The 20,205-nt window shown below is 40.5% G+C and overlaps 1 protein-coding gene across 8 annotated transcripts in view; it reads right to left on the bottom strand.

Moving 5' to 3' along the window:
• The window catches only part of Dhps (Deoxyhypusine synthase), a 94,458-nt gene that overhangs the window by 31,599 nt on the left and 42,654 nt on the right, over positions 1-20,205 (bottom strand). For all 8 annotated transcript variants that reach the window (XM_070090031.1, XM_053782042.2, XM_053782035.2 and 5 more), the window contains exons 6-7: positions 17,838-18,030; positions 1-41 (exon numbers count right to left, since the gene is read on the bottom strand). The exon at positions 1-41 is cut by the window's left edge and continues 63 nt beyond it. In XM_070090031.1, the coding sequence (XP_069946132.1) occupies positions 1-41; positions 17,838-18,030 (234 nt within the window). The remainder of the gene's footprint in view (positions 42-17,837; positions 18,031-20,205) is intronic.

Raw genomic sequence — 20,205 nt, 5'->3', positions numbered from 1 at the left:
GTTTAATGATTTCTTAGAAAATTGGTTTAACTTCCGCAAGTCTGAAAATTAAGAAAGCTTTCGATAAAATGTAAACAGGAATGGGTGTAAGATAAAAAAAAAAAAAAAAAAAATTGTCATCATTGTTTTTCTAAATAAGTATAATGTATATAAAGAGTAAACTATTAACCCTTTGACTCTTTCAGCCATATATATACGTCTTACGAGTCAATGTTTCCGACGTATTAATACGCGTAAATTCTAGCGGCTTCAAATCAAGCAGGAAAAAGCTGGCCCATATGCGAGAGAATGGGTCTCCATGGTCACTATAAAAAAAAAATCAGGGAGCCAGTGGCGCATTGTGGGAATGCCATTTCAGTAGTCCTTGTTCAGCATGCCTAGTGGTAAGAAATATGCAGCTCCCCAGCAAATCTGGGCCTCTTCTCTTCTCAAGTGATAGAGTTAACACAGATGCAAGTGTCAGTGAAAATTAATTTCATGGTTTTGAGAAGTTTGTGACCGAAAGCAATGCCCAGGACACCAGAAGAAAGAGAAAGAAAATGAGAAACAAAGAAAGAGACAGAAGGAGAAATAAAGAGAAAGAAGAAAGAAGGAGAAAGGAGAAAGAAAGAAAGATAATTAGGTAAGGAAGGATGGTGGGGAAGCAAGCATTGACCCCACTGTGCTGACAGGTGGTAGGGGGAGTGAGTAATGGTATAATATGTCATTTTGACAGCTGCCAGACCCTGACTCAGCACATTTAGAAGTCCACACACACACACACACACACACACACACACACACACACACACACACACACACACACACACACACACACACACACACACACACACACACACACAACACAAGCTTCCTGAAGATAATAGCAGTTCTATGAAAGTGTCCAGTGACTATGTATGTGTATATAAATTATAGAAACCAGAAAGAAGGAAAGAATGAAGACAGAAAGGTAGGTAGAAAGGAATAATGACACAAGACTATTTACCTAGGATAACTACCTAACACAACTGCCTGCTACTACTTTGAAGAAAACTGCTCAGACGAGGTGTTTTGTCTGTGCACATACAAAAAAAGCTCACAAAAACCCAGAGATGCTCATTTTACGTGTGAGGAGTGTAAAACACCATTGTGTATGAAACCATGCTTCAAAGAGTTCCACAACCTGCAGAACATCTAGGAACATGTCCAGTGACTGTATATTTGTATATATATTATAGAACAATAGTAATAAACAATTTTTTGTATTGTTTGTGTAAACAAGTTTTGTAAACAATATACTGATAATTATGTTTGTGCGCTTATTGTGCTGTATACAAGTGTACGTGCAATAAGATAAGGATAGACTGAGGGTCCTGAATCTGCACTCTCTCGAAAGGCATAAAATTAGGGGGGATATGATCGAGGTGTATAAATGGAAAACAGGAATAAATAAAGGCGATGTAAATAGCGTGTTGAAAATTTCCAGCCAAGACAGGACTCGCAGCAATGGTTTCAAGTTGCAAAAATTCAGATTCAGGAAAGCTATAGGAAAGCACTGGTGTGGTAATAGAGTTGTGGATGAGTGGAACAAACTCCCGAGTACAGTTATTCAGGCTAAAACATTGTGTAGTTTTAAAAATAGGTTAGAGAAATACATGAGTGGGTTTGAGTTAGACCTGACTAACTTGTGCCGCTGGTCTGGTGCCGTGCTCCTTCCGTGAGTGGAGGTGACCAGACTTGGTGGGTCATTGGGCTAATCCGGGGGGTCATTGGGCTAATCAGGGGAGGACATGGACCTGCTCTGCATGGGTCAGTAGGCTTGTTGCAGTGTTCCTTCTTTCTTATGTTCTTATGTTCTTAAGATCACAGTAAACAGGTGATTTCAGAATATGCAAAATAACCATTCTTTCATAGTGGTTGTTTTGCACAAGTGTATGTATGTACATTGCACCTTACTTTGGTCTCACAGGCCACATAAGTTACCTGAAAGAATAAAGTAGTGGAAAAAGCAATAAACTTTCAAATGGGAGTAAAAAAAAGTTTACCAGGCGAGCGGCATTTGCCGCCGTTGCCATACACGGCTCATTTTCTGCCAACTTTATGCCTCTATATCTCAGTAAGTAATGATCACAATTTTTTTTTTAGGCTTAAAACACTCAACAAAATAATCCTAACATTTTTGGTAAGAAAAAATAATTTTTTTATTTTTCGAATATTTTTCGACATAGAATGACAGTTTCAGAAATGGGCTTGCGACAGTCAAAGGGTTAAAGATAAGAAACAAGACTAAGGAAAATAGATGCATGCTAGAACTGAAAGTACCTCTTTCCACCCCATCGCTTGCACTGTACTCATCTTTAGCATTAGTTCAGCCAGGACCTCCACACCATCAACACTATATTCAACTGAGGTATACTGGAGTGAAGTACCTTCCACAACACCTCACTAAACTCAACTGAAATTTTACCCCAACAATTAAGAAGAAACAAAAACTCAAACTACTGTTCTTCAGTCATATTTTGTTTTTAGAAAAGTAGAAAATTAATCATGTAATTTAGTAATCAAAATAAACCTGGTTTTAAAATATTACTCTTTCATTGTCTTCAAGACTAAAATTCCTTACAATGAATAATGGTATTATGAATACCAACAGTTTGTATGTAAGACATAAATTACAGTTGTTGGAAACTTCAGTGGACATTGAAATTAGAACCATTGTCAAATCACAACTGAGAAAGAGGCAGGGAAAGCCAGAAGACAGAGTGGGAAGGAGGGGAGGAGGAGGATGACTAAGGAGGAAAGAGGGGAGGAGGAGGATGACTAAGGAGGAAAGGGGGGAGGAGGAGGATGACTAAGGAGGAAAGAGGGGAGGAGGAGGATGACTAAGGAGGAAGGAGAGGACAAAGGAGGGGGGAGGAAGAGGAAGAAGGGAGGATGGAGGGAGGAGGAGGAGGAAGGAGGGAGGAGGAGGAGGGAGGAGGAGGAGGAAGGAGGGAGGAGGAGGAGGAAGGAGGAAGGAGGAGGAAGGAGGGAGGAGGAGGAAGGAGGAGAGAGAGAGAGAGAGAGGAGGAAGGCAGGAGGCAGCAGAGGCAGAGGCCCAACAAGTTTGTTTTGCTATCTGTATAACATGACAAGCATGAGATCTTGATTATATGAAAGCTAGTACATAGTAGTAGAAGTGGCAGCAGCAGTTATAGTAATGAGAAAGTAGTAATAATAGTATAAGTAGCTTTGGACATAACCCCCATGGGACAAAACTCAGGAACAGAACCACACCAAAGCAGACAACAGGAAAGGCAAAGAAAAAAAATAACTTGGAACATAAATGAAGTCGAAGGAGAGGAAGTAGCATAGGTTAAGTAAAAGATACAGTGGGCCCTCGCTTAACGATCACCTCCCAATGCGACCAATTATGTAAGTGTATTTATGTAAGTGCATTTGTACGTGTGTGTTTGGGGGTCTGAAATGGACTAATCTACTTCACAATATTCCTTATGGGAACAAATTCGGTCAGTACTGGTACCTGAACATACTTCTGGAATGAAAAAATATCGTTAACTGGGGGTCCACTGTATTCTGAAGTTTCAAGATATTGACAATGTAATGAAAAGGCAGGCATTTACAAAAACAGCCAGAGCTAAAATTCATGTAGAGACAATTGCAAATAAGAGCTGTTTCAACAAGACTGTTCCTGAAAGGTAAATAATTTTAACAGAAGACCAGTTGATACGACAGCTGTGATCTCTGATATGAAAGAAAATAACATTACTGGTGTCACTAAGAGAATACATCTTTTGTGTTCCTAAAGTCTGTCAGACAGAAAATGGCCAGTTTCACCAAAGTACTGGAGAGGACAGGATGAGCAGGAAATGGAGCAGACACTTGAAGCATTAATGATAGAAGCATGAACAAGAGTAGTGTGAAGGGAATTAGTTTGACAAAAAGGAGAGCAGTTTTCAAACAATTTGTATTACCTTCCCTTATAGCCAGGACTGACAAGTTGAAGAATGACTGCATCCAACATAAAAGCCTTCACAATCATTTCATGAAATGATCAGGAGTCAAGCTGAATACTAGGGAATGTGTAAAATTAAGAGAAAATGTTTAGAAACTGTTATTTTAATAGCCAACACTAGGCATTAAAAAACAATAAAAAGTAAAATACACACACAGTACACTCATTATTTACCTCAAAATATTTGTAGTCTTAATGTAGGGTAAAAGGTGAGTAGTATTTACTGTAAGAAGTCAGGTGTGGTAGCCCTCCTGGCCACCCCACCCACACATAATATACTATGATGCTTAAAGCACCCTAGAGTGATAAAATGCATATACAGTACACTCATTACTTACCTTAAAATATTTGTAGTCTTAATGGTCTTAATGTGGGGTGAAAGGTGAAAAGTATTTATTTGTAGAAAGTCATGCATGGGAGGTAGGGTAGGATAGTCTGCCTGGCCACCCCACCCACTATGTAAACAAACGGAGAAAGCATCTGATTATGATTCATACAAACACCTTATACTACTGTGTACAAGTTGTCTCCACAGTGGTACAGTAGAATAAAGACCAACACTTCCATTCTCATGTAATTTTTAGAAGAAATGATGTTCTGAGCAATTATTATTACAAGTTGTTGTTATTATTATAATCATAATAAAAAAGTGCTAAACCCACAAGGGTTGTGAATAACTAGACAAAGTGAAGGCATACAAAAGGAATAAATATCTAGTTAAGTTACTGGTGTCTGACTAGAGAAAACGTAATTCTTCCGACCCTCCCACCAACTGCTTGGTAAACAAATCTCATATTTATGTCAATTTTTATACTTTTGGTGTATGTATCATGTTTATATGTTATGTAGCATGTTTATTATATAATTTTGAAAAAAAATATCATAGATGGATTAACAGAAATGTCTATACAGTGGTCCCTCGATAATCGTCGGGCTCGATAGTCGTCCTTTTCGGAAATCGTCGTGTTTTTTCGTCCAAACATTGGCTTGCAAATGGTGGTTGACTCGCTAATCGTTGTTCATCCTGGACACGTACTCACGGCTCTGAGCCGCCTCGGCCTCCCTTCCCAGCCAGTGTGCCACTGTTTACCAGTGAGAGACGGTTCCCTCACTTGTTCATACAAAATATTTCATAATATTACATTCATTTCAGTGCTTGCAAGTGCTAAATAAGCTACCATGGCTCCAAAGAAAGCTCCTAGTGTCAAGCCTTTGGTAAAGAAGGTGAGAAATACGACTGAATTTAAGAAAAACATCACTGAACAATATGAAAGTGGCGTACGTGTGGCCGAACTGGCCAGGATGTATAACAAACCCCGTATAACCATATCTTCCATCGTGGCAAAGAAAAAGGATATCAAGGAAGCTATTGTTGCTTGGAGAAAATTGTGGCTAGATTGTGTCCACAAGAGGGATTTTAAAGGGTTTGTGGCTGACCCTGATGAGCCTATGTCAGTTGTGAAATCTATTGTGGCATTGGGGAGTTCCATGGGGTTGGATGTGAGTTTGGAGGATGTGGAAGAGTTGGTGGAGGACCACAACGAAGAGCTAACCACTGAGGAGCTGCAAGAGCTTCAGCAGGAACAGCAACAGATCGCAGCTCAGAATCTTGCTGCAGAGGAGGAGGAAGAGAGATGGAAGAAGGTGCCTTCTTCAGAAATTAAGGAGATTTTTGAAATGTGGGGTAGGATGGAAAGATTTATGGAGAAACATCACCCTGAGAAGGATGTTGCAAGTCATATCGGCAACTTGTACAGTGACAGAGTCTTGGCCCATTTTAAGGAAGTTTTAACCCTTAAATGGTCCAAACATATATACATGTATACGTTCACTTGCGCAGCACCCCAAATATTTTGAAAAAAAAAAAAAAAAAAAAAAAATATAGAAAAAAAAGAGCACATTTTTTGAAGTATTTTAGAATAAAAAAAAATTTAGGGTCAGTACCTACCGAGATATGAGGCCAAGAAGTTGGCACTGGATGCTCATGTGACAGCAACATCGAGTCCTGCCGCTTGCAGAAGTGTTGTCCATATACCTTTTTTTCTATTTTTCATATTATTTTATGTAATTTTTATGTTCTGATAATTGCAATTTGTAGTAGTTCTTGTCATTTTATAACCAATCTTTGTTCTGACACTAGTATTATGTACTGAAATTGTACTCAAATTGTCACAAACACACTGACAGGTGGACATTTACACCTGCCTTGGTCATTTACTATTGTCTGGGAATATAAACAAAGTATTTATAGGTCCCAGCAATGTTTTGGAGGAGGAGGAGGAGGAGAAGAGGGGGAAGAAGAGGGGGAAGAAGAGGGGGAAGAAGAAGAAGAAGAAGAAGAAGAAGAAGAAGAAGAAGAAGAAGAAGAAGAAGAAGAAGAAGAAGAAGAAGAAGAAGAAGAAGAAGAAGAAGAAGAAGAAGAAAAAAGAAGAAAAAAGAAGAAAAAGAAGAAGAAAAAGAAGAAGAAAAAGAAGAAGAAAAAGAAGAAGAAAAAGAAGAAGAAAAAGAAGAAGAAAAAGAAGAAGAAAAAGAAGAAGAAAAAGAAGAAGAAAAAGAAGAAGAAAAAGAAGAAAAAGAAGAAGAAAAAGAAGAAGAAAAAGAAGAAAAAGAAAAAGAGGAAGAAAAAGAGGAAGAAAAAGAAGAAGAGGAAGAGGAAGAAGAAGAGGAAGAAGAAGAAGAAGAAGAAGAAGAAGAAGAAGAGGAGGAAGAGGAAGAAGAAGAAGAAGAAGAAGAAGAAGAAGAAGAAGAAGAAGAAAAAGAGGAAGAAGAAGAGGAAGAGGAAGAAGAAGAGGAAGAAGAAGAAGAAGAAGAAATAATAATAATAATAATACGTAAGAATAATAATATGTTTCCCTGAAGCATGAGAAACAAAGTCCACCCCTGACAGTGACATGATAAGGGGAGATAACATCTGATAAGAGCTGACGTTTGATAAGCGTAAACGAGGGTGGGGGAGGGTGCAGCTGATAAGAAAAGATTAGATGACCATCGCCCTCGCTTTGTTTTTGCTGGTACACAAACATTTCTGTCTGTCTATTTGTCTGTCTGTCAAGCTCCCTGTCTATCTGTCTATCCATCTAGCTCTCTGTCTCAGAGAGAGCCACAAGACTGCGTCATCACCTTTACTCACATCTTCAAGCAGAGTATAGCACTTTGTCTGGATTTTTGGGTTATCCTAGGTAATTTATACTACGTATACTTGTATTTATGTGTACCTGTGAGACAGAGATAGACAAAGACAGATTGAAAGAGATAGACAGATAGACAAAGCCAGAGACAGAGAGACAGACACAGAGACATATAGACAGAGACAGAGACAGATAGATACAGACAGACAGAGACACAGATAGAGACAGAGATAGACAAAGATAGACAGAGATCGACAGACCCTAAACTTAGGGTTAACATCACTTTCCTCTTAAAAGAGAAGTGTTAATATGACATTACTTCAGTGAATCCTTGGTGTTTGCGGCACTATTTGCTCTAGCTGGCGCTCAATTTAACTGGCACTCCCACAAGGTACTAAGTGGTCCCAGATTTTTTTAATACTGCGCACACCGAGTGTTAAGACCAATTCTATGCTGACCAGGCATCTCAGGCCAATCGTGCCAAATTTAGAGGCAGGAAAAATACGTTTGGGGCACTACGCATAAGAAACGTATATATACGTTTGGACCCGTTTAGGGGTTAAAGAGACGCTAGAAACAGAGCTCTCTGGACACTTTTTTTGAGCTGTGATCTGTTGCTGTTGCACCTGAAACTCTTGCAGCTCATTGTTGTCAGAGCTGCAATTGTCGTCAGAGCTGCAATTGTCGTCAGAACTGCTCATTGTCGTCCTCCACCAACTCTTCCACATCCTCGCCACTAACTTCCAACCCCAATGCCATAATAGATTCCACAACTGGCATAGGCTCCTCAGGGTTAGCCCCAAACCCTTCAAAATCCCTCTCTTGTACACATTCTGGCCACAATTTTCTCCAAGCAGAGTTCAAAGTCCTGCAAGTCACTCCCTCTCAAGCCTTACCTATAAGGTTTATGCAACTGAGGATACTGAAGTGATCTTTCCAAAACTCTCTTAGGGTCTGAGGTCACTTCAAAGCACTTTTGAAACACTGCTTTGGTGTACAGCTTTTTGAACTTTGAAATGACCTGCTGGTCCATGGGCTGGAGGAGAGGAGTGGTATTAGGAGGCAAAAACTTCACTTTGATGAAGCTCAACTCCCCCACAAATTGCTTTTGCAAGTCATGAGGATGAGCAGGAGCATTGTCCATTACCAGAAGGCACTTGAGTGACAATTTATTTTCCAGGAGGTATTTTTGCACAGTGGAGTCAAACACATCATAGAACCAGTCAAGGAAAATGTCCCTAGTGACCCATGCCTTACTGTTTGCTCTCCACATCACACACAATTTAGTCTTGACAACATTGTTTTTCTTGAACACTCTGGGAGTTTCAGAGTGATACACTAGTAAAGGCTTCACTTTGCAGTCCCCACTAGCATTACTACAAAACATGAGAGTTAGCCTGTCTTTCATAGGCTTGTGTCCTGGCAGTGCTTTTTCCTCCTGTGTTATGTAGGTCCTGTTTGGCATTTTCTTCCAAAACAGGCCTGTTTCATCACAATTAAACACTTATTGGGGTTTTAGTTTTTCAGCCTCTATGTACCCCTTAAAGTCCTGCACATATTTTTCAGTGGCTTTTTTTGTCAGAACTGGCAGCCTCACCATGCCTTATCACACTGTGTATGCCACTACGATACTTAAATCTCACAAACCAACCTTAGCTGGGCTTAAATTCATTAACATCAGCACTAGTTTTAGGCGTTTTCTTAATTAAATCATCATGCAACTGCCTTGCCTTTTCACATATTGCTGACTGAGAAACACTATCTCCTGATAATTGTTTCTTGTTGATCCACAGCAACAACAGTCTGTCCACATCTTTGAGTATTTACAATCTCTGTTTTGTAAGCATACTTGCACCTTTCACAACAACAGCTTCTTTGATTGCCTTTTTGTTGGCCAAGATAGTAGTGATAGTTGAATGGGGTTTGTTGTATAACTTGGCCAACTCGGAGACATGCACTCCACTTTCGTACTTTGCGATTATCTCTTTCTTTAATTCAATAGTATTTCTCACCCTTTTTACCACAAGGTTGGCACTAGAAGCTTTCTTTGGGCCCATGGTGGCTAAAAACACTGGAATACAAAATGTATCGGATGTACATGTGGAATCGTCCGGAGTGGCTTACCTTTACCTTTGATATACCTCTGAAGAATTTGGAGAGTATATCTACTCTCTGAGTCCAGCCATGGGCCAGGCTCGTCTGGTCAACCAGGCTGTTGCTGCTGGAGGCCTGCTGCCCCACATATCCATCACAGACTGGTTGATCTGGCACCTGGTGGAGATACTTGTCTAGTTTCCTCTTGAAGGCTTCAACACTTGTTCCAGCAGTGTTTCTGATATCTTCTGGTAAGATGTTGAAAAGTCTGGGACCCCGGATGTTGATACAGTGTTCCCTTATTGTCCCCACCGCACCCCTGCTCCTCACTGGGTTTATTTTACACTTTCTCCCTTATCTCTCACTCCAGTATGTTGTTATCGCAGTGTGCAGATTTGGGACCAAGCCCTCGAGTACCTTCCAGGTATATATATTATCATGTACCTCTCTCTCCTCCGCTCCAATGAGTACATGTTCAAGACTTGCAGGCGTTCCCAGTAGTTTAGGTGCTTTACTGGCTCAATGTGAGCCGTAAACAATCTCTGTATTTGTTCCAGCTCCGATATTTCTCCTGCCCTGAATGGGGCCGTCAGCACTGAGCAATATTCCAAGTGAGGGAGCACTAGTGATTTGAAGTGTGTCACCATCGGCATTGTTTCCCTTGTTTTGAAAGTTCTCAATACCCACCCAGTCATCTTCCTGGCTGTCATGATCTTTGTCTTGTTATGGTCTTTAAAAGAAAGGTCCGCTGACATAATTATTCCTAGGTCTTTTACGTGTTCCTTACATTCTATTTGGTGACCCTCTTAAGTTTTGTATATAGTGCTCCTTTTGAGTTCTTCATTCTTTCCATACCAAAGCAGCTGGAACTTATCACCACTGAACGTCATATTGTTTTCCACTGCCCACTGGAAAACCCTGTTTATGTCTTCCTGTACTTTTTCAGTGTCCTCTGCCGTACTGACTTTCATGCTTATTTTAGTGTCATTTGCAAATGATGATACAAAAGTGTGCCGGGTGTTTTTGTCTATGTCTACTATGAGGATGAGGAACAGCAGAGGTGCCAGGACTGTGCCTTGGGGCACTGAGCTTTTGACCTCACTGATGCTGGATCTTGCCCTGTTCACTACTACTTTTTGTGTTCTGTGTGTTAGGAAACAGAAAATCCATCTGCCTACCTTCCCCTTAATGCCCACAGCCTTCATTTTGTGCGCTATCACTCCATGATCGCATTTGTCAAACGCCTTTGCAAAATCTGTGTAAATCACATCTGCGTTTTGGTCATCTTCCAGTGCCTCCGTAATTCTGTCATAATGGTTCAGCAGCTGTGACAGACATGATCGTCCTGCTCTAAAACCATGCTGGTTTGGGTTATGTTGGTTGTGCTGGTCCATGAAATTTGTAACCTGCCGTCTCATCACTCTTTCAAAGATTTTTATGATGTGAGAGGTTAGGACTACTGATCTGTAATTTTTAGCTAGTGCTCTACTATCTCCCTTGTGCAAAGGAGCTATGTCTGCACTCTTTAAGGCCTCTGGTATTTCACCTAGATCTAAGCTCTTTCTCCAAAGAATACTGAGGGCTCGTGCTAGTGGTACTTTGCACTTCTTTATAAATAGAACATTCCATGAATCTGGTCCAGGTGCTAAGTGAGTGGGCATGTTTTCCATTTCTTTTTTGAAATCTATGGGATTTGTACTAATGTCAGTTAGTTGGTCTGTGCAGCCTTCTTCTGTAGTGAAAAATATTTCTGCTTTTTCTACCTTGCTGTCATTTAGTGGGTTGCTGAACACCGACTCATACTGTTCTTTCAGGATTTCACTCATTTCCTGTTCATCATCAGTATACGAGTCTCCTCTCAGTAGTGGTCCAATTCTACAGGTAGTTCTTAGCTTGGATTTTGCGTAGGAATAGAAATATTTTGGGTTTCTTGCAATATCCTGTATGGCCTTTTGTTCCCTTTGTACTTCTTCTGTGAGGTATGACATCCTAAGTTTTTGCTCTAATTCAGTGATCTCTCTGCTAAGTCTATCTTTCCTCTGTTGTAGCATATTTGTGTTTTTAAGCAGTTCAGTAACCCATTTTCTTCTTCTGTACCATCTCCTACGCTCTCTCTCTATATCTGATCTTCCTCTGGGTTTCCTCAATGGTACATGTTTCATACATGTTGCATACTATCAAAGATAAGGTACTACGTTCCACAATCAGCTCTCCTGGCACTGTACCATTCACTCATGCCCTTATCTTACATATGGAATTTGTGCATGGGGATCAACAACATCCAATCACCTAAAACCCCTAATAACCCAGCAAAAAGCAGCAGTAAGAATGATAACAAATTCCCACTCCCAACAGCATACTCCACCAATTTTCAAAAGTCTGAATCTGCTCACCATTAAGAACATCCATACTTATTCATGTGCCTACTACATACACAGAACAATACGCGCAAATATAAACCCTCCACTCAAACTTTTCCTCACCAACCTAAACAGGACATATGACCACAACACAAGACACAGATCTCTTTTTGATATACCTCATGTCCATATCACACTGTGTAAAAACTATGCACACAAAGGGCCCCAAAATATGGAATTCATTACCAGAAGATATTAAAGTAACCCAGTCTGAAAATCAATTTAAGACTCTTCTCAAAAGCCACTTAATCACCCTAGACTAAATGCTTAATACTCAGTACACACTTACTTACCTATGTACTCCCACATCATAACTGAAACAATCACATTGAACCTTTTATCCATTGTTGACAGGAATATAAATGAATCATTGTTTTCACAAAAGCATTTTCGAATATAAATACACCTACCATCCAACTTACGACCTGCTCGACTTACGACTGTGTTTTTTATACCAAATTTCTGGGAAATAAACAACTATTTGTGTTGTACACAGTGTTTATCCTAAACCTTACAGTATAAAATACAGTACTAACAGCATAAAAAGTAAAGTAAAACATGAAATATCAAAATAAAATAAAATAAGGTCATTACAAAAATGTTATGTTGATATTCAGTAGTAAAGTTTGACTTACGACCATTTCGACTTACGACCATTTCGACTTACGACCGGTTTCTCAGAACCGAACTCGGTCGTAAGTCGGATGGTAGGTGTATATCTTTGTATTATACAAATTTTGATTCATTTATAATTACATAATATTCTACTGTACAACTATGAAATAATTACTATCCTACTGTACAACTATGATATACTCCTTAGTATTAAGTAGACTGTAAGCCAATAATGTTAAGTTGGCCCATAATACCTAGGCATAATAGAGGCTCTCTTTGCATTGCAACCCACTATTGTAAATACAAAATCTCAATGTACTGTTTGCAAAGACATAAAATAAATAAATAATAAATAAATACATACTTTGCATGCTTCTGTATTCTGCTTCTCTAGGCACTGGTGGAGATTTAGGGTGCTCATGTCTGATTCCCAGGGTATGTCTGATAGCTCTTGGTTTATTTTTTCCCAGTTAATTCTATGGTTGTTAAAATTAAACTTACTGAACATCCCGTCTCTAACTTTAGCGATGCAGTTTCCTACCCGAGTTAATACTAGTTTGAACCTCTATGATGTTATGATCAGAGTAAATATGCTCACCTAGGCTCTGACATGGTCAGGGTGCTGTGGGATGAGTGAGGAAATAAGAAATAGGGTTGGTAGTGGAGTAGTGACGGCCTGGCGCTGACTAGGCCTAGTGGTTATGGTTGCTGGACCTCCAGCCGCCTCTTTCTTGTGTACTGTCATTTGGGCAATTAGGATACAAGATAGATGAAGGTGTTTCTAGAGTGTGTATATAGTGTTATGTTGAATAAATACAGTGGTCCCTGCTTTTCGTAGTTCCCGGCAATCGTAAAATTCGCCAATCATAGGGGTATTTTTGTATAAACATGGACTCGCTTTTCATAGGTTGACTCGCGAGTCATAGTTCGTCCGGGACACGTACCCACGGCGTGAGCCGGGGCAGCAGCCAGTCTGGCATTGTTTACCAGTGAGCGAAGGTCCCCTCACGTGCTCCAGCGAAATATTTCATAATACTATTCCATTTATTTTAGTGCTTGCCATTACTAAATAAGCTACCATGGCTCCAAAGAAAGCTCCTAGTGCCAAGCCTGTGGTAAAGAAGGTGAGAAATACGACTGAATTTAAGAAAACCATCATTGAACAATATGAAAGTAGTACAAGTGTGGCCGAACTGTCCAGGATGTATAAGAAACCCTACACAACCTTATGTTCCATAGTGGCCAAGAAAAAGGAAATAAAGGATGCTGTTGTTGCAAAGGGAGTAACTATGCTGACAAAAATGAGATCACCAGTGCTGGAAGAGGTTGAGAAGTTATTACAGTGGACCCCCGCATAACGATATTAATCCGTTCCTGAGAGCTCATTGTTATGCGAAATTATCGTTATGCGAATGAATTTTCCCCATAAGAAATAATGGAAATCAAATTAATCCGTGCAAGACACCCAAAAGCATGAAAAAAAAAATTTTACCACATGAAATATACATTTTCCTATACACAAAGAGAAGGATACATGCACAATAGTAGAGTAGTACATGCACAATATATATTGTGCATGTACTACTCTACTAAATGAAGAATAAATGGCACTTACCTTTATTTAAGATGCAGCAATGACTGATGAGACACTGTGTCCTCGGAGTGCCTTTTCCTCCTGAGTACTGTAGGTCTTGTTTGGCATTGTCTTCCAGAACAGGCCTTATCACACTGTGTATGCCACTACGATTCTTAAATCTCTCAAACCAACCTTTGCTGGCTTTAAATTCACCAATATGAGCACTAGTTCCAGGCATTTTTCCCTGTTCACCTGGGTGTTAGTCGACTGGTGTGGGTTGCATCCTGGGAGACAAGATTAAGGACCCCAATGGAAATAAGTTAGACAGTCTTCGATGACACTGACTTTTTTGGGTTATCCTGGGTGGCTAACCCTCTGGGGTTAATTGTTTCTTGGTATTCTTAATAAGCCACACCAACAACGGTGCTACAGCAGCAGCAGCAGCAGCAGCTGACAGTGCTACAGCAGCAGCTGACAGTGCTATAGCAGCAGCAGACAGTGCTACAGCAGCAGCAGACAGTACTACAGCAGCAGCAGCAGCTGACGGTGGTACAGCAGCAGCAGCAGCTGATGGTGGTACAGCAGCAGCTGACGGTGCTACAGCAGCAGCAGCAGCTGACAGTGCTACAGCAGCAGCAGCAGCTGACAGTGCTACAGCAGCAGCAGCAGCTGACAGTGCTACAGCAGCAGTTGACAGTGCTACAGCAGCAGCAGACGGTGCTACAGCAGCAGCAGACGGTACTACAGCAGCAGCTGATGGTGGTACAGCAGAAGCAGCAGCTGACGGTGCTACAGCAGCAGCAGCTGACAGTGCTACAGCAGCAGCTGACAGTGCTACAGCAGCAGCAGACAGTGCTACAGCAGCAGCAGCAGCAGACGGTACTACAGCAGCAGCTGACAGTGCTACAGCAGCAGCAGCATCAGCAGTTGACCATGGTACCACAGTATTTCGATAATATTTCTCACCCTTTTTACCACAGGGTTGGCACTAGAAGCTTTCTTGGGGCCCATGGTCACTTATTTTGCAGATAAAATGACCAAAAACACTGTAATAATACGAAATGTTCCAATTGTATGCTTGGATGTTACCGCGGAGGCTGGCTGGTAAACAATGCCACCAGCGGAACATGTGAGGCTGGCTCAGGCCGCACATTAGACGCGTCTCGGACGAATAGCGTTGAGCGGATTTTTTAGCAGTATGCGAGGCAAAATCTTAGTGATAAAATGTATCGGTATGCTGATTTAACGTTATGTGATGCCAACGGTATGCGGGGGTCCACTGTATTGGTATGGATAAATGAGAAACAATTAGCAGGAGATACTCTTATGACTTCAATTATTTGTGAAAAGGCTAGGCAGTTGCATGAAGATTTGGTAAAGAAATTGCCTGCAAATAGTGGTGAAGTGAGTGAATTTAAGGCCAGCAAAGGCTGGTTTGAGAGATTTAAGAACCGTACTGGCATACACAGTGTGGTAAGGCATGGTGAGGCTGCCAGTTCGGACCACAAGGTGGCTGAAAAATATGTGCATGAATTCCAGGAGTACACAGAGGCTGAAGGACTTAAACTTGATCAAGTATTCAATTGTGACGAAACAGGCCTCTTTTGGAAGAAAATGCCAAAGAGGACCTTCATTACACAAGAGGAAAAGGCAATGCCAGGACACAAGCCTATGAAAGACAGGCTGACACTAATGTTCTGTGCTAATGCTAGTGGGGATTTCAAAGTGAAGCCATTACTAGTGTACCATTCTGAAAATCCCAGAGTGTTCAGGAAAAACAATGTTATGAAGAGTAAATTGTGTGTTTTGGAAATCTAATAGTAAGACATGGGTCACGAGGGAAATTTTCGTCGAGTGGTTCAATGAAGTGTTTGGCCCTAGTGTGAAGGAGTATCTCCTGTAAAAGAAATTGGATCTCAAGTGCGTGCTAGTAATGGACAATGCACCTGCTCATCCTCCAAACTTGGATGACCTAATTTTCGAGGAGTTTGGGTTCATCACAGTAAAGTTCTTGCCCCCGAATACCACTCCTCTCCTCCAACCCATGGACCAGCAGGTTATTGCAAACTTTAAAAAACTCTACACAAAAGCAATGTTTCACAGGTGCTTGACTGTGACCACAGACACTCACTTGACCCTAAGGGAATTTTGGAGAGAACACTTCAGCATCCTCCACTGCATAACCCTTATAGGTATGGCTTGGGAGGGAGTGACTACCAGGACTTTGAACTCTGCCTGGAGAAAATTGTGGCCAGATTGTGTCGACAAGAGGGATTTTGAAGGATTTGGGACTGACCCTAATGAGCCTATGTCTGTTGTAAAATCAATTGTGGCACTGGGGAGTTCCATGGGGTTGGATGTGAGTTTGGAGGATGTGGAAGAATTGGTGGAAGACCACAATGAAGAGCTCACCACTGAGGACCTGCAAGAGCTTCAGCAGGAAGAGCAACACATCACAGCTCAGAATCTTGCTGCAGAGCAGGACGAAGAGAGATGGAAGAAGGTGCCTTCTTCAGAAATTAAGGAGATTTTTGAAATGTGGGGTAAGATGGAAAGCTTTATGGAGAAACATCACCCTAACAAGGTTGTTGCAAGCCAGGTTGGCAACATGTACAGTGACAAAGTCTTGGGCCATTTTAGGGAAGTGTTAAAGAGACGCCAGAAACAGAGCTCTCTCCACAGTTATTTTGTGAGACAGGACTCCAGTGACTCTCAAGGTGGTCCTAGTGGCATTAAGAAAAAGAGAAGAGAAGCAACCCCAGAAAAGCAAATGGTACCTGAGGTGTTGATGGAAGGGGATTCCCCTTCCAAACTATAAACAATCCACTCTCTCTCCTCCTCCAGTCTCCCATACACTAAGAAGAATCTCCAATAAAGGTAAGTGTTATGCTGTTAATGTTTCATTCATCATTTCCCATTGTATTGTTTATGTACTACATGTATATTTCATGTTAAAAAATTTTTTTTAATACTTCTGGGTGTCAGGAACGGATTAATTGTATTTACATTATTTCTTATGGGGAAAATTGATTCGTAAATCGTAAATTTCATTTATAGTAGCGGCTCCAGGAACGGATTAATTACGAAAAATGAGGGACCACTGTAGATATATTTTCCTAACTAGGATTTTTGCCTAACCCTCTGTTAACCAACCCACTGAAGTAACAAATACTGGTTTAGCGCTTTCTGTTTTGACTGGGATAGTCCTGGGTGGCCTGTTTATGCCTGAGATGTGTGTAACTTGTACCTTTGCCCTTAGACAAGGCTCTAGCCCCCAGCTATCCCACCTTTTTGCATAACAATGGCACACTAGCTGAAGGCAGGGCAGCTCAGGCACTCAGGCCAGACGGACAGGCAGACACGTTCGGGACGAATGCCCTTAGCCAAATTCTTGGACATTAGCCGAGCCAATATTTTGACGCAAAAATGCGCCGCTATCCGATTTTGGCTTTAGCCGATGCCGCCATTACCCAAGGGTCCACTGTATACTAAAATTCTTTCAGATTCCCTTTTTAGATGGCTAGCAGTTTTGGAGATTAAAGGAATTACACACATTGACATCCACTCTATTCACATACATTTGCTGTCAATATAAATGAACAGCTGGTTTCATCAACTGGGTTTCAAAATTACAATAGATTTTACAAAGCAAATTATACATCTGGAATTGAAAAATGTATAACAGAAAGAAGATACATTTGCCACCAAAGATAGTAGCTCTGGGGATACTACTGAAGCAAGTCTGTAAAAGAACAATATTTAGTGAAGGCCAAATAATGGGTATTAAATTGTTTAAAATGATGTTTATGGCATTGTCAACTATGGTAAAAGTCTTTATAAATTAGATTTAATTGGGTATAAATGAATGGTGTATGACACATGATACTTGTTGTGGTGTGCAATGAAAATGTCATGAGAGGTGTGGAAATTTTGAAAAGATATAAATGGCACATTTAAATGCTATGTGCTATCTACTTTTGCCACATGAAAGAGAAGAAAGACATTCCTACCAGAATTAATATCCACAACGAGACCAGGACTCTTGATACCATGGAAGTACATCATGTCTCCTAAACTGCCATCAGTTAGTGCTGGACTGAAGATTGGAATTTTGTTTTTAGCTGCCCAATAAGCAATACTTGATGGATCGTTGATTTCACTTCCCAGCCGTGCAATGATCTTCGATGGTGTCCAAACAATATCCTGTTAAACATAATGAGCCCAAAATAATTCAGCAGAGATCAATTAAAAACAGAACACATTAAAAACAAGCCATTTGTTTTATAAAGAAATATTTTTTTTTGCATTTATTGTACAATGGTAAAAACAAAAATGTGTATGCATGTGCATGTGTGCAAAATGAATAAAAATTAAATAATAAATGTTTATCCAGGGCAATGGTATTTTCCTTCTAGAGTTTTCTCTCTATGGGTAGCCATGATAAAAATAACTGTTTTGGCAGACTTGTACAGTGGAACCTCTACTTACGAGTTTAATCCATTCCATGACCTTGCTCGCATCTGGATTTGCTTGTTTGCAGTCAATTTTCCTCATTTAAATTAATTGAAATGGAATTAATTCATTCCAATGGAATTTCAGGCATGAGAAAATACTACTTCAATAATTTCCCCAATATCAACCCTACAGCTTATTTTATCTATCACAATTCATGTACTATGACATAATAAACAATATTAATAACACAGAAACAATACAGTGGTCCCTCGTTTTTCGTAATTAATCCGTTCCTGGAGCCGTTACTATAAACGAAATTTACGATTTGTGAATCAATTTTCCCCATAAGAAATAATGTAAATACAATTAATCCGTTCCTGACACCCAGAAGTATTAAAACAAAAAAATTTTTTACATGAAATATACATGTAGTACATAAACAATACAATGGGAAATGATGAATGAAACATTAACAGCGTAACACTTACCTTTATTGGAGATTCTTCTTAGTGTATGGGAGACTGGAGGAGGAGAGAGATTGGATTGTTTACAGTTTGGAAGGGGAATCCCCTTCCAGCAACACCTCAGGTACCAATTGCTTCTCTGGGGTTGCTTCTCTTCTCTGTTTCTTAATGCCACTTGGACCACCTTGAGAGTCACTCTAGTCCTGTCTCGCAAAGTAACTGTGGAGAGAGCTCTGTTTCTGGCGTCTCTTTAACACTTCCCTAAAATGGCCCAAGACTTTGTCACTGTACATATTTCTCACCTTCTTTACCACAGGCTTGGCACTAGGAGCTTTCTTTGGAGCCATGGTAGCTTATTTAGTACTTGCAAGCACTAAAATGAGTGGAATATTATGAAATATTTCGTAGGAGCACTTGAGGGGACCTTCACTCACTGGTAAACAATGCCAGACTGGCTGGGTAAGGAGGCCGCCCCGGCTCACACCGTGCATACGCGTCCCGGACGAACTACTATTCGCGAGTCAACCTATGAAAAGCGAGTCCATGTTTATACGAAAATACCCCTATGATTGGCGAAATTTACGATTGCCGAGAACTACGAAAAGCGAGGGACCACTGTATATAGACCAGAATGAATAAAATACATGTCATTATGTATGTGGCTAGTGGTGGTGACAGTGGCCATTGTTGTTGTTGGGATTTATAGGGTCACCACAGTGGCCTTACTACATATGTAGAGAACCTATGATAACACAAAAAAAGTCAGACAGAGAGACTTATAAGTGCTACACTTAACTGCTACACTCTTAATGCTACACTTTGCCACTGCTTCTTCATGTTGTCTGCCACTGCTACTTCATGTTGTCTGCCACTGCTACTTCATGTTGTCTGCCACTGCTACCTCATGATGTCTGCCACTGCTACCTCATGATGTCTGCCACTGCAGCTTCATGATGTCTGCCACTGTTACTTCATGATGTCTGCCACTGCAGCTTCATATTGTCTGCCACTGCTACCTCATGATGTCTGCTCCCACTTTCGCTAGTGTGTTGAAGAGCTTTCCAATATGTGAAGGTTGAGGGGCAGTGCCAATCGGACAGGTACTGGACAGTGACGTCATTAGTTAACTCTTGAACATCGCCAAAGAATCAAACATTTCTGCTGCTTTGAGATCAATTTCAATGTGCTTTTCATCGAGATACCAATCAAAATCATACCTATTTCTGTAGTATATCTTCCATTCTATCAAATGAGACCTAAAAAAACGAGAATAAAACCATAAAAACCATATGAAAATATACAGCTAAGGGAAGGCTAATGGCTGAGAAGTGAACTTCATTATTTATGGTCCGATTTCTTTCATTTTTGGTGTACGCTAAGAAGCATCTTCCCATCATACAGTGCCCAAGTTTCAATAAGACAGTCCAACAAACAACTGAGATCTAATTCCCTAGATCAA

Source organism: Cherax quadricarinatus, chromosome 30 (genome assembly GCF_038502225.1).
Source record: "Cherax quadricarinatus isolate ZL_2023a chromosome 30, ASM3850222v1, whole genome shotgun sequence".
In the NCBI taxonomy this organism is placed as follows: domain Eukaryota; kingdom Metazoa; phylum Arthropoda; class Malacostraca; order Decapoda; family Parastacidae; genus Cherax; species Cherax quadricarinatus.
This window is presented reverse-complemented; position numbering and strand designations above follow the sequence as displayed.